At 46.8% G+C, this 15,000-nt stretch overlaps 1 protein-coding gene and 1 long non-coding RNA gene across 4 annotated transcripts in view; one reads left to right on the top strand and one right to left on the bottom strand.

Moving 5' to 3' along the window:
- Positions 1–15,000, top strand: part of cdh13 (cadherin 13, H-cadherin (heart)) — a 267,459-nt gene that overhangs the window by 116,307 nt on the left and 136,152 nt on the right. Inside the window, exons 5-6 of one of the 2 annotated variants that reach the window (XM_035525754.1) lie at positions 4,020–4,025; positions 4,245–4,397. In XM_035525754.1, the coding sequence (XP_035381647.1) occupies positions 4,020–4,025; positions 4,245–4,397 (159 nt within the window). The remainder of the gene's footprint in view (positions 1–4,019; positions 4,026–4,244; positions 4,398–15,000) is intronic. The other variant, XM_035525755.1, reaches the window with a different exon arrangement.
- On the bottom strand, positions 9,886–12,405 carry LOC113585088. 2 transcript variants are annotated; one of them, XR_003411465.2, is made up of 3 exons: positions 11,493–12,405; positions 11,188–11,316; positions 9,886–11,069 (listed from the first exon to the last, which is right to left on the bottom strand). It is a non-coding gene; the product is annotated as an uncharacterized LOC113585088 (long non-coding RNA). The 2 variants fall into 2 exon arrangements; XR_003411466.2 differs by having other exon boundaries at positions 11,418–12,405.

Raw genomic sequence — 15,000 nt, forward strand, 5'->3', positions numbered from 1 at the left:
CCCGGGCCTTCTCAGTCCTGGAGGCTGTCCGGTCTGCATTTGTGGTTAAATATATCTCCGTTTCCTGCAGAGTATTAAAATTTCTTCTCCTTTCTGTTTTTGTCTTGAACTCTCATTCTCAGCAGGGCTGTTTAATGTTGTGCTTCCGACATACACATTTACATAAAGTGACCTGGAGGAGATGTTTGGAGATGTTTGGAGACAGTCCGCCCTGCCTGCTGGGCCATAGCCTGTCCTGGTGCATCTCCTCTTCTCATCTCCTTCTCCTGCTGTTTCAGTCCTGTGCCTCCTCCATTTTGTAGAAGGGTCAGACAAGTCTCTTCACAATCAGAGGCCGAATATTAATATTAATCCTCCCGGACGCCTCTGCATACAATAAACTGATTTCCAAATGGGTTTAAAAAAATACGGATTAATTGTTCTACTGAGTAGCTGAGTGAAGTGTGTGTGTGTGTGTGGTAGTGTTGTGGCTATTTAGTAGGAGTTATAGTGTTGAGTGTACAGTAGGTGTAGTAGTGTTGAGTATTAGTAGCTGTCAGGCCTACTTCAGATCTGTACAGAATACAGAATACTGAATAATTTGGAGATATCGGTTGTAGATATCAGTTGGAGATATCGGTCGGAGATATCGGTTGGAGATATGCAATGAGATATTTAACATTTAGTTCTGCCAGTTTATTCAGGTCTCACCCGGTGACGACAACATGCTGGACTGTGTTTCATAATTCATTTGAAATTCTTACAACTGTTCAGCGTTTCATTCCAAATATCAAATATCCCACATCTTGTTTTTCCGTAAGGACATAAAAAAACTGACATGAAAACAATAAACATTTAGGTTTTTTTTCTTTTTTTCATAACAGAAAATAAATGCCACCTGTGTGATGCAGGCGTGTGTCGATGTATCACACAAACTCAACACCCTTGTTAGTAGCTCGTTAACAGGTATAACGCAGTCCTTCATCAGAGCTCGGCTGTCTGGGCGTCTGGCGTCTGGGCGTCTGGGCATCCTGAACGCGTCCTCCCTGTCCTAGCCGGGCAGCGGGGACACTTTGATGTCCTCTCTGCTCCTAATGAGGACTGACAGATGTAGGTGAGCGTCTCTCAGTGGGCCACCCACCTCAGGTCTCTAATGACTGAGGAATCAGAAGTGGGAGGGCCCCGTGTGTGTGTGTGTGTGTGTGTGTGTGTGCTGTGAACAGAGTCAACACACAACCACTCCTCCTCACGGTTGCCATGGCATTCCTGCAGCCTCCACCACTTTCTTTTCTCCTCTTATCTCCCTCTTTCCACCCGGGCGTGTCTTCTCACCAGTATGCTGCGGGTGGGTGGAGTTTCTGTGCCACTGGGCCACCTCTACCCCACCTCTCCCCTCGTGTGCAGAAACTCATCCTGTCTTTAATAAACTCCGAGCACCGAGATAGACATTCTGTTCTGGACGGATCGATGGCATGTCTGCTGCTTGCTGGGTAGAAAGAAAACCAGGCTTGACCCCTCATGCAGTGAGCACACTTCCATAGCAACCGCTCACGGCACAACGCACATTTCTAAGCGAGGCTCCCGGAGTCGGAGAGTGGTGAGAGTGATCAGGAGGGCCAGCTGCGGGATCAGAAGCCTGTTTGTGTCCTGACATGTCCCGCGAGCCACTAAAAGAGCCACATAAAAGAGTTGTGAAGCTCTGATAGCAGCCTTAACTGTTGATACACACACACACTTCAGTCTCATATAAGGATCTGTGATAAGAGAGCTTGGAAGAAGCTGTCCTTGAGCCAGATAATTATGTTAATTATACTACACTAATTAAGTGCAGATTTTATTTCCTTCCGCGGTAAGGTTTACACCTTGCTTGCACTGAGCACACGCATGGCTGAAACTCATAAGACACAGACATCATAAAGTGCTTCTGATTGAACTGCGTTTAAAAGAAACGCAGCTATTCACTCGTTGTCGCTCAGAGGAGCTTGTTTGTCACGTCTGCCTTCCTGAGATACGTCCACGTTACTGCCGCGTCTCGGCGCGCTGACTCTGTCTTCGCTGATGTCTTGCCAGAGATACATTTCCGCGCTAAGAGACTCTGGTGATGGTAAAGTGTTTAAACCCGTCGCTTAGCGGTTGAATGCTGATGTCTTAAGTAGATTAAAGTGATACCTCTAATGTTTCAGAAGGCAGCAAACACAGACCTGCTCCATCTGTCTGTCAGCAGAGTTTCTGGACTCACTGCGGTGAGAGAGGACCTTCCAAAGAGCTTATTACAAATATCACAAGTCTTTGCTTCATTGAAGTAACAGAGGTGTAATAGAGCAAAGAAAAACAATCCTGTGCATTTGCATTTGCAAAAGGACAACGGTGATAAAACATCTGTGAGTTTCCTGTGAGTGTTAGGGCTTGTTCTTTTAAGAGCAGTGCTTGATGATAGCACTGATGTGTTTCTTAAGGAGCCATTCAAAGTGAGAAATGAGCTCACGTGTGCATCAGCCTTCAAATGTTAATAGTCAAACAAAACGGGCCCCAACCGTAGTACCGCCTTGACAGCATTACCGCCCTGACCAGAGAACCACCCCGACCGTAGTACCCCCGACCGTAATACCACCCTGACCGTAGTACCACCCTGACCGTAGTACCGCCCTGACCAGAGAACCACCTGACCGTAGTACCCCTACCATAGTACCACCCTGACCGTAGTACCACCTGACCATAGTACCCCGATCGTAGTACCACCCTGACCGCAGTACCACCCCGACCGTAGTACCGCCCGACCAGAGAACCACCCCGACCGTAGTACCCCGACCGTAGTACCACCCTGACCGTAGTACTGCCCTGACCAGAGAACCACCCCTGACCGTAGTACCGCCCTGACCGTAGTACCGCCCTGACCATAGTACCGCCCCGACCAGAGAACCACCCGACCATAGTACCCCCTGACCGTAGTACCACCCCGGCCGTAGGACCACCCTGACCGTAGTACCACCCGACCAGAGAACCACCCAGACTGTAGTACCCCCTGACCATAGTACCACCCTGACCGTAGTACCGTCCAGACCATAGTACCGCCCCGACCGTAGTACCACCCTGGCCATAGTACCATCCTGACCGTAGTACCATCCTGACCGTAGTACCGCCCCGACCAGAGAACCACCACAACCGTAGTACCCCCTGACCGTAGTACCACCCCGACTGTAGTACTACAGGCAGGTAGTACTGCCCTGACCGGGGCGTGCACACCCTGTGGCTGTCATGGGGCCTAATCATTAATCCACCTCTCTGGGGTAAAGTTCACAATATTCACCCTCCACCTGTCTGATTACAAACATCACTTATCCCAACATCTCTGATAGCACAGGCTGTGCTGTGGGCTTACTGGTCTCCACTGGTGTGACTGAACACACAAGTCTCACACTGGAATTGCTTATCCAGGGTTTTCTGGGATAATGACGTATCCCAAGGTAACCGAGCGTACGCTGAATTAACAAGGAGTCAAAGCGTAAAGCCCTGGAGTCTGGCCTGGGTGGAACTCTCTGTGTGCTGATGGGAAAGTGCCTAATGAATGCCATTCAAATGACACGGTGATAACTGTACTGGATAAGATGCCCACGTGACTCATGCATATTCATGTTATCATGTTTTTCCTTTAGCAACACTTTATGTCTAAATAATAGGAATAAAACATTGCAAATATTTATGTATTTATCTGTGTGTGTGCGTGCATTAGTACATTATTGACGTTAGTACATTATTGCTAAGGCGATTGTCTGAGTTTCAGACCCTGCGACCCCTTATTATAATAACGCTCTTCACATTAGAAGAACATAAAGACAGATTAAATACACAGAAAGACTAACAACAGCTAGAGCCCAAATTCGGCGGGTCTTTTTTCAGGGCCTGCTCTGTTGTAGTCCAGATCTGGTCCTAACCCAGCGGGGCGGTTAGTGTGTGACGCACAGTGTGCAGGATTAACTCGTCGTGTGTTCTCTTTCCTGCACACCGGCTGCACCCGGACGGAACCGCGTGGGCGCGTCCAGTCGCACGTGAGTACAGCTCGTCGTGTGCAACCCGCCAGCTGAACGCCGCGTGGTATAATTAAGGCGTTGAACGGTTTTCATTAAAACCGTAACAGCACCGCATTAACGATGTCGCCGACGTAAACACAGCCGATTTCTTCTAATTCACTGCACGTTTGCCGTCATGCTCCATTACTATTAAGGTATTGTTGTGTCGTAGGGCGTCATCGTGGTGTGTGTGTGCAGGTGATCTCGTCTGATATGAAGGAGGACCACATTTTCCGTCTGTCGGGGAAGGGGGCGGACCAGGACCCAAAGGGCGTGTTCAGCATCAACAGATTGACGGGGGAGGTTGCTGTGAGTCGCGCGCTGGACCGGGAGGCCTTGGCCTTTTACCACGTGAGTGTCCCGCCCAGTGGGTGGTCCTCCTGCTGCATGCTGGGAATGTGTGCTGTGGAATTCTGGGGCTAGTAGTTTCCGATTTCTATGGGCTCGTTTACCAGACCCAGATTAAACCTATGGCTAGACTGAATAAAGGAATTACCAGTGAATTACCCAGTCCAGAACTGGGAAACTGGTCTTCAATTTTCAGTTTAGTCCAGCCATAACAACACTGATATAACATAAATTACCTGTGTGTGTGTGTGTGTGTGTGTGTGTGTGTGATATGCTCATTCAAGCTGAAAACAAACAAATAAACAAATGAAAATATGAGTTATTGTTGGTTGTGATCAGGAGAGTACCAGGTGTTGAGAAGCCCAGCACACACACACACACACACACACACACACACACCCAGTGGCCACTCCAGATAACCAGAAAGACAAATTGTACCCTTTCATTCTGAAGCTCTGGTGATCAAACTGCACTCTCTCTCTCTTTCTCTCTCTGCCTATGACCGTTTGTGGTTTTCTTGTGTTTTTTCCATCTCCTGAAGAGAACTGCAGGGGATAACACCTTACTGTGGTATTCCTTGGTCTTCCAAGCAATAACATCTATAAAGCAGTTAACACTCTGGATCGCACTCTGCTGGTGCGTTCTGATAAAAGTGTGTAAGACGGGTCTGAGGTCTCTGACTAGGTAGGCCTGTCACCCACGGCCTGTCTCTCCGTGAAAATATGAGGGAGAGAAAACACACGGCATTTTTATACATCTTTCATCTGAAAAGCTACACAGCACATTTCTGTCCTGCTGTCACTGTGTGCCGCTGAGAGCTCGTGGTTGCCAAGGCTCATATAAATGTCTGTGTTTTTGTCAGTTTGTGTATGTCATTATGTGTTCAGTGAGTGTGTGTGTGTGTGTGTGAGTGTGTGAGTGTGTGTGTGTGTGTGTGTGTGTGTGTGTGTGTGTCTGTGTGTGTGTGTGTGTGTGTGTGTGTGTGTGTGTGTGTGTGTGTGTGTGTTGTGGCCCTCAGACGGGATCAAAGTCCGCCTCTCAGTGTCCACTTGACATTGTCCTCTCTCCACTGGTCTGTCCGTGCTCTGCCGCACAACCCCACCAACACACACACATCAAAGCCACATGGGTCACAGTAGCACACACACACACACACACACACAAACACAAATAGTACAACTACAGTGGCACAGTCACCACAGGATAACAGTAACCACAATAACTACACTATAACAGTCACTACAATCAGTGTACTAACACAACTGAACACACAAGCGTGTGTACTGACATGGCTGAACACACAGATGGGTGTATTACATGACTGAACACACAAGCGACGGTGTATTCACGCGACTGAACAAACGGGTGTACTAACATGACTGAACACACAGGTGGGTGTATTACACGACTGAACACACAGGTGGGTGTATTACACGACTGAACACACAGGTGGGTGTATTAACACGATTCAACACACTCTGTCAGGATTGATGTGGAAACAGCTGCATCCGTCATTTACAGTAATTTATTTTCAATTTGTTGGCTGTTAAATAATAATTAATTGTTAAATAATATTTTTTTCAAATTTGCGACCTTCATTATAGTAGTAGTAAGCACACACACACACACACACACACACACACACACAAACATGCACATGTACACCAACCCACACCCACATACACACACCAACGCACCCACACCCACACCCACATACACACACCAACGGACCCACACCCACACCCACATACACCCACACCCACACCCACATACACACACCAACGCACCCACACCCACACCCACACCCACATACACACACCAACGGACCCACACCCACACCCACATACACCCACACCCACACCCACATACACACACCAACGCACCCACACCCACACCCACATACACCCACACCCACACCCACATACACACACCAACGCACCCACACCCACACCCACACACACACACCAACGCACCCACACCCACACCCACATACACCCACACCCACACACACCCACACCCACACCCACACTTTGCAGCTTTGCAGCTTTGTCTTGTGTTGATGTTGTCATAGTGCTTCTCCATGTGGCACTCATGGCATGGATGATGTCAGACGCCAGCATTGGTTAGATGATTAGAGCTCCTGTCTTCTCTACACAAGAACATCAAGAAACAACCGCAGAACATACGTGGACGCTCCAATTACATGTTTACGCTGAAACATGTTTTTAAGAACACACCAACCTGACAGCTGAATTCGTGCAAATCTATCAGGGCACACACACACACACACACACACACTGCGCTGGGTACTGATATCAGGGTGTATACACACACACTGTGCTGGGTGGTCACAGCAAGGTGAACACACACACACACACGCTGTGCTGGGTGGTGATAGAGCCATGGGGGTTTTAAGGACACACAGGCAGTTCAAGTCTTTAGTACAGAGAATCAATAAGTGAAATTAATGCCAAGGGACATGTGTCTCCACATATCTCCAAATGTCTCCATGTGTCTCCACATATCTCCAAATGTCTCCATGTGTCTCCACATGTGGTAGCATTTACAAAAGAGGAACTGAATCTGCACTGAGATATTAGTGGAAATATAACCTCAGACATGTTGAATTAAAAGTATACTTTTAATATTTTAGGAAACAGCAATGGAAACAAAATAAGCACAATATTCAATCCTTAACAAGCCCTGAAATATTCGATTTATTTTGTTTCTTATTTGAAAAGGATCTCCTCTCATTTTGGAACTAGGCGCTCCTCCGGTGGACATGAGAAGCTCTTAGCCTCAGCACTGCAGGCTTTCAAGAGAAAACTTTCAGGTTTATTTAAGAACAGTGAACTGGCAACCGCAGCGCGTCCTACTTCTCAGAGATCATGCCACTCTCGCTACTGTTGGACTGCTGAGAAATGCCTTCTATTTTAAAGGTGTCGGAGCACTGCTGCTGTGTTTATCTGAGAGCTGAGAAGCTGTTGGAGGCTGAAACATGTTCTTTATGCCTGAGTAAATTACGGCAATCACAGGACTGCCCCTCTCTACAGCTGTCTCTCTCTCTATCTGTCCGTCTGTCTACCTGTTTGTCTTTCTCTGTCTCACTGTATCATTTTTTTCTCTTTCTCTCTCTCTCTAATTCTCTCTCTTCCTGTCTCCCTCTTTCTTCCTGTTCCTTGTGTCTGTTGCTCACTTTTCTCTCTCCCACACATTCTCACGTTTTGTAAGGTGGCGTTCTGACTTCGTGCTGTAACAGGACGTACAGACAGCCCTCCTACGACACGCGGTCGTCTTCACCCGCCTCAACCCGTTAGTGATGCTCTACTTCTGGGCAGTGGTGTCTCAGTGGTGAAGGTACTTGGCTTGTAATCAGAAGGTTGCTGGTTCAAGTTCCCACTGTTGGGCCCCTGAACAAAACCCTTAACCCTCAAGAGTGTGAGTACTCTCACCCTGCTCACTCACTCCAGGAGGACAGCACTCTCACCCTACACACCCCAGTGTTCCAAGCAGGTTTACAGGCTCTGCTGCAAAAGGGAATGTTTTGATCTGCTGTAGGGAAGTAATGGAACCACCATGTCCGGCCGTTGGACTTCCATCAACTTCAGTCCCTCTGTGATCATCGTGCTTTGTGTGTGTGTGTGTGTGTGTGTGTGTGTGTGTGTAGTACAGTACAGTAAACTATGTTTATCTTATTGACAGACACTGTTCTGTGTAAATAGGTTGAAATGAGAAATTGGGAGTCCGAAATTAGTCATTAAAGAATTTTTTTTCACCTGTGAGAATATCATTGTGATCTGGGAAACAGAGCGGGATCCTGGGCCAGGCGACGACGGACGCAGGTAATGGCAGGTAAAAGCATCCATAATAGCTCATGTTTAGGTCAGCCTAGCAGGAATTGCAGCTGTTTACTCGCCCCTGCGCATAGTTACCGTTGTTACCGTAGTTACTGTTGCCATATTACTGCCGCCAGGCCCCTGCTTCTTCTAGCAGTGTGTGGACAGGCAGTGTGTGGACAGGCAGTGTGCTGACGTACAGTGAGTGGATGTACAGTGTGTGGACAGGCAGTGTGTGGACATGCAGTGAGTGGACATGCAGTGTGGACGTACAGTGTGTGGACGTACAGTGTGTGGACATGCAGTGAGTGGACATGCAGTGTGTGGACATGCAGTAAGTGGACATGCAGTGTGGACGTACAGTGTGTGGACATGCAGTGAGTGGACATGCAGTGTGTGGACATGCAGTGAGTGGACATGCAGTGTGGATGTACAGTGTGTGGACAGGCAGTGTGTGGACGTGCAGTGAGTGGACATGCAGCCCTCCCCCACTCAGTGTCTGTGGGCACTCTGGGAGATAACTGGACAGTAACTGCAGGCTGGTGTTTAATGATACCCACTGCTTGCACTTCCCATCAGTCCCCTCCACACAGCACCAATCAAAACAGCCAAAATGAAACATTAAACGCTTAATGGGAACTTTAAATGTCGTGTTCACATTCCACATTAGAACATTAGAGGACAGCAGGCACATGGCCTGGTCTTAATACCACATCTTCAGGGGTTACAGGTCAAAGGTCCGTCCACGGGAAGCAGCGCCGTGTGAGTGAGTGTGTATTTGCAGTGTGTGACGTCTGCAGATCAAACTTATGGTTAATTAGTACATAAGACAAAGTTTTTAATGAACAAAGTACTGCTCAGTACCAAAGGGACTGGCCAGTACTCTGTAGACTGCTAGTGTCTCTTCTGATAGTAATACTACACCTACTACATCCAAGTGTAGCTGAGGTTCATATTCAGAAGGCCAGCACAGTTGGACGTGAGGGACGTGATTTGTTCTACAGGTGAGAAGGTGAGCGATGCGTAGAAGACCACCAGCATGGCGAGCTTCACGCCTCTTCCACATCTGTGTAAATAAACGTATTAATTGAACCGCTTTCACAGTGGGGGACAAGTTAGCTGGCACTGAAAGATGAAATAAAATGATTGAAATAGTTTTCACAGTTTATTTCAAACAAATGAAAATGGGAGATGAAGACAACAGGGCCTCAAGTTAAAGCTACTTTATGTGTCGCAGGTATAAATGACACTGGGACAGGATTAGTGGAGATTACGCTCAGGTTACAGCTTCACAAGGATAACAACAGATCTTATTACCACGACAACAAATTTAAAAAGTATAAGAGCTTCACTGAACGTGGGAAAAACAGAGACGCACAGCACTCTATCCCAGTATTCCCAGAGTATTCTCAACTCTCAATAATTGTGTAGCTTTTCACCGAGAATTAAAATCTCTCTCCGTGTTCTTGGTGTTTTTGAGTCATTGACTGTCTGTGATGAGGCCGTACCCTGAACATCAGGAATTAACGCACTCATCAGTATCTCAGATTTCCATAGTATTTGCATGGTTAACGTCCACACCTGATACGGTGAACGTGCGTCAGTGAGGAAGACTCCAAACATGGAATGTGATGACCAAAGGCCTAATGATGGTTTTTAATCAGGTTTTAAAACAGTATTCAAACATTTTAAACAGTTTACATATCTTATTTTACTTCTTCAACTATTCACCCCAATTAGGACAAATATTCTTGTTTTTGAACACAAATAACACTCATGTGAACAGCAAATTAGGGTTTTTTTCATTAGTCTGTTCCTCATAATTGGATGAGTGTGTACAGATACTGGAGAGACGCTTCGTCTGGTAGCTCTTATTCAAATTTGACTGATGAATTATTCATTAAGTGTTAGCCAGGATAACACAATTGAGTAAAATTTTTGACATAAACAAACAAACTCCCGTAGTGGTTCCCTTGGCCTAGCGCTACAGATGCCTTGGTTTCGATATTCAAACCGAACCACACTTATATGGCACGAGACTTTTGTAAAACCTGGCAATTACAATATTGTCTTTGAGTGATATTCATACATTAACACAATTCCCAACTGAAATTTTACAAGATTGCTGGTGTGTGTGTGTGTGTGTGTGACTCCAATACCTGTTTGTTTAATTAAATGTTTATTTATTTATTTATTTTAATCCACAGTAGGTCCAGGGTGAGACTCCTCCTTCCTTACTGTTCAGCTTGGTGTAACTTTACTCATCCCTCCCCAGACATTCAAGAAATGTAAATTTAATTCATAGTTTGCTAAACTTGCAAATAAAAGATTTACCAAGACTAAGGTTTGGAGTGGTATAATAAGACTCCATTCTCACATATGTATTTATATACACATCTGGCACCAGCATCAATAGTAAAGCAAAATAATGTTAAATAATGATTCATCATGATCAATAATGCCTTGAAAAGAGGAACAGTACACACATGTCCTGGAACACCAGTCGATAGTCAGAGAGGGTTGGTAGTTTCCCCCTGACATCAACATTCACTGAGCCACTGAGTGTAAAAGGGGTGAAAGGTTGAGAGTGGAGGAGATAGATGGAGTTGGGGTGATGGGTGGAGGAGAAGGGTGGGGTGATAGAGGAGACAGGCCCTGCATCTGGAGAGTAGGAGTGAGGGTCCCTGCTCTGATGAGGGTCTGTAGAAAGCTGCTCTCTACATCTGAGGGGTTCTCTCTCAGGGTCGGCTCTCATGGGTATTCCTCTGGGAGACTGTGTCCACACCCACACACGATGAAGAGGATCTCGAGGGAAAACATCTTTGTTCACACAGGCGTCCTAAGAGAGGCACGCACTCATTCATAAATATATCAGGAAAGACACTTTAAATTCTATAACGCTTCTTGAAAAAAGCTTTGAAAATGCAAAGAAACACAATCCCTCATTACTTACGCACCGACTGTGATGTGCCGTGACCCCGCAGTCGCGTGCCCTCGGTCTGTAAATTCACCCAGCTTCTGCAGAGCGAGCAAAACGCGCGCGCTTCCCCTTCCTTACGAATGTGATTTTACTTTAGGAGCCACGCCTGTAACAAAATATTTTTACCTGTGTTGTCTACCATTACAGAGTATTTATTAAGACAAACATGATCAGCGATACATGGAAGATGAAATGCTCTCCACATACATAAACGTCGTCGTTTCCGTATCTGACACATCTAAGCTGGGTTAGATAATTACCTCGCTAATTTAACCTACTAACCGTGCACGTCAGGTCAGCTCTGGCCAGCTAAAGCCACATGTAACGTTTCCGTGTTGTGATCGTAAATGTTTCTCTGTGCTCCTATATGTTGGACCTCGGAAGCACTAGAGATCCTTGAAGAACGTTCGCCGTACAAAGCTGCTTTGCTTTTTTCCTGTTTATTATTCAAAAGGCGAGCGTGAGCTTTGTGATGTGAAGCATAAACCTCGTGAACACGTTCAGCTGTTGCCCGAATTAAAAAAAAAGTCAAATGTGTTGTGTCGTCCGTTTTTCCGGTGGCTGCCTTTCCGCGTGCAGTTCGGAGACCAGCGTGCCGCTGGTGCGTAAAACCAGGAACGGGTTACGGCAGGATTTCCGATTAATCTGAGGAACACACGAAGGGTTTAGCGGAAAACAGTTCGATAAGCGCGCGGAGCCGGCGCCCGGGAGCCCCGCGCTGCGTGTCGGTGCATGGAGAATAAACGCGCGCTTGTCCACTTCGTTTCTACGTGGCTTTGGGGATGCGGCCATACGCTCGCGCTGAAATCCCGCGTTCTGCTTGGCTGCTCGGTAATGTGCTGGGTGTTGGAGCGCGCGGGACTACTGACCGGTATGTTTCTGCGGCCCGAGGCGCCCATGGTTGGGTGTAAAAGGTGAATCTGGCTTGAGCTCGTAAATCAACAGTGACTGTCTTGTTTGAGAAGCGGTCGCATGCTAAGCAAAAACGAATGATTAAAGGCCCCACCTGCCGCAATCCTGCGCACGTGGGACGCGTGGCTGCACCTGAGACTGCAGGTTATCCACTGCACCGGACAGCTCGCGGGCGTGGGAGGACGCTCGTGAAGTCGTTTCGTCGTCAGAGCCTCGCGGTGTCTTGGCAGAGCGCCAGGGAACTGCAGGCTTATTGATGCTTTGAGGGACATTTATCACATTTGAAACAGACTGAAAGTAAACATCACAGTCGTCGTTTGTGGATGTCTGAGAATAAAAGTGGGTCTCGGGGTAATTGCTCCTCTCCGTGGCGTTTTTATAGGGCATGAACACATAATTTGTTTTGCCAAGGGCACAAAAATTGCATCTTTTTGTGGCTTTTTGTGTTTGAAGGCCCTTCCTAGACCCAACCACTGCTCCATGTCCAGTCACATGCGTTGCTACTGAGCAAAGGAACAAACAAGGGACATGATTTAGCTGTCAGTCTCCTGACGGGGGGTTGTGGGAGTTTTGGAGGGCCTCTGTCAAAATTGGTCAGAAATGTTTGACCAATAGGGCCTAAAAATGAGACGTTTAAGCTCAGAATTCATATTCATGTGATTTTTCTGTGCGGTATTGCATCCGAGTCCGTTTAGCAGTCTGGGCGGGGGCTGCGCGATTTAGATCGTGGCAAACCTGACAGACGGTCGCACTGGTGTCTCCTCTGAAAAAGTGAGATCAATCTGAGCATCAGGCCTCTGCTCTGTCTCTACACCTCCCCGAGTTTAAATGAGTTGTGTTATTAGCGGTGGGAGGAGAGAGCTCCTGTGGGGGGGGGGGCTGAGATCAGAGCACCAGCCTCTCTTCAGACTCCACCATAAAGACAGATGAATAATACCTTCAGAGGGTAGCCGGCTGCTCCTGTCGTATGAAACACCTTCTAAAGCCCTAACCTTGCTTTCAGCGCACTTCAGTGTGTGTGTGCGTGTGTGTGTGTGTGTGTGTTGGAAGGGGGGATTATTTTTATCTGCCCACTACCATAAAAGATCTTTCTCTGTATCATTATCTCTCTCCATCTCTCTCTCCCCCCCCCTCTCTCTCTCTCTCTCCCTCCCTCTCTTTTCATCCCTCTCTCTCTCTTCCCCTCTTCCCCCTCTCTCCCCCCCCTCTCTCTCTCTCTCTTCCCCTCTTCCCCCTCTCTGCCCCCCCCCTCTCTCTCTCTCCATCTCTCTCCCTCTCTCTCTCACTCCATCTCTCTCTCTCTCTCTCTCTCTCTCTCTCTCTCTTCCTCTGCCTTTCTTTTGTCAGGTGTTCCTTTTCTTTCCTCTCTTTTAAAGGTGAACTATTTATGTCCACACACACACCACTAGATCTGTATGCTCTTTTAGATTTAAAATTAAAATATATTTCCGACCCATTTCCTCCTTTTCCTTTCTCCGGTTTTGTCTTCTTATTCTTCTCTCTTCTCTCTGTGTCAGTTTCGGAACTTGCACGTTACCCAGTGGGAGGAATATTGTCCAGGTTAAATCACTGAATACGCTTCCGGGATATTTGTAATAAGAGCGAGTTGATGAGGCTTTTAAATTGCCGTTACATGTGTGTGTATTCCGGAGGCATTTCCAGCTCCTGGCGCTTAGACTCCCAGACCCAGGTTGAGCCAGGCACCACTACCCCCTCATCTGGATTTTTCCCAGCGATTCTTTTCCCGGGATCAGCATACTGTATGTACTGTGAAATGTCTGCAACTACCTGAAACCGTCTGATAAAAATAATATGTTTTGGACAAATGTGGGAAGAGACAGCCAGTGGCACATGTAGAAATATAGCCCTGAGCCCTTGGGTGGGTCTTTTATTATGTAATCTGCTTTCTGTCACTGTGCCAGGTGACTGATGAAATGTTCTGTAATGATGATTTTAAAACTTCTTCCATTCAGCCCTCGTAATGGTGCTGGCTGGGCTGTGGTTCCATGTGAGTCTCCCCTGTCGGGTTCACCAGACCGATCCAGGACACCGAAGGCCTGGTGATTTGTTCTAAGAACACGTGTTTTCAGGTCCCTATACTTCAGGTCAGTTTGATGAAGGGGTTGAAGCACGTTTGAGCCCAGTTCGTGTTATATTTCTTTAGTTATACTGGATCATTGCTTGAATAACTCCTACAATGTAATCGTCTCATAATCATAAACAAAGGGGTTTCCTTTTACAAACGGAAAACGTAACACTTTACTGTCAGGTGATTAACAGAAGAAGTCCAGGAGCGTCTAGGAAATGTTGAACAAGGTCTGGTTGAGCCTGAACTGCTTAGTTTGTTTGGGACAGAGGAGCTTTGATCAGCTGTGCCAGCAGACTGAAAGCTGATCTGTCTGCTATGCACTGGACTGGACTGTCCAGGAGAAGACATGGTCATATTCACCTTCAGACCAGCAGAATTCAGGGTTTGTCGTTTCCCGTGTCGAGACACTGCATTAATGACATGTCCGTCTGTTTGCATTAATGACATGTCCGTTTGCATTAATGACATGTCCGTTTGCATTAATGACATGTCTGTTTGCATTAATGACATGTCCGTCTGTTTGCATTAATGACATGTCCGTTTGCTTTAATGACATGTCCGTTTGCTTTAATGACATGTCCGTTTGCATTAATGATATGTCTGTTTGCATTAATGACATGTCCGTCCGTTTGCATTAATGACATGTCCGTCCGTTTGCATTAATGACATGTCCGTTTGCATTAATGACATGTCCGTCCGTTTGCATTAATGACATGTCCGTCCGTTTGCATTAATGACATGTCCGTTTGCATTAATGACATGTCCATCTGTTTGCATTAATGACATGTC

The sequence above is a fragment of the Electrophorus electricus genome, chromosome 4, assembly GCF_013358815.1.
Source record: "Electrophorus electricus isolate fEleEle1 chromosome 4, fEleEle1.pri, whole genome shotgun sequence".
Lineage (NCBI taxonomy): Eukaryota > Metazoa > Chordata > Actinopteri > Gymnotiformes > Gymnotidae > Electrophorus > Electrophorus electricus.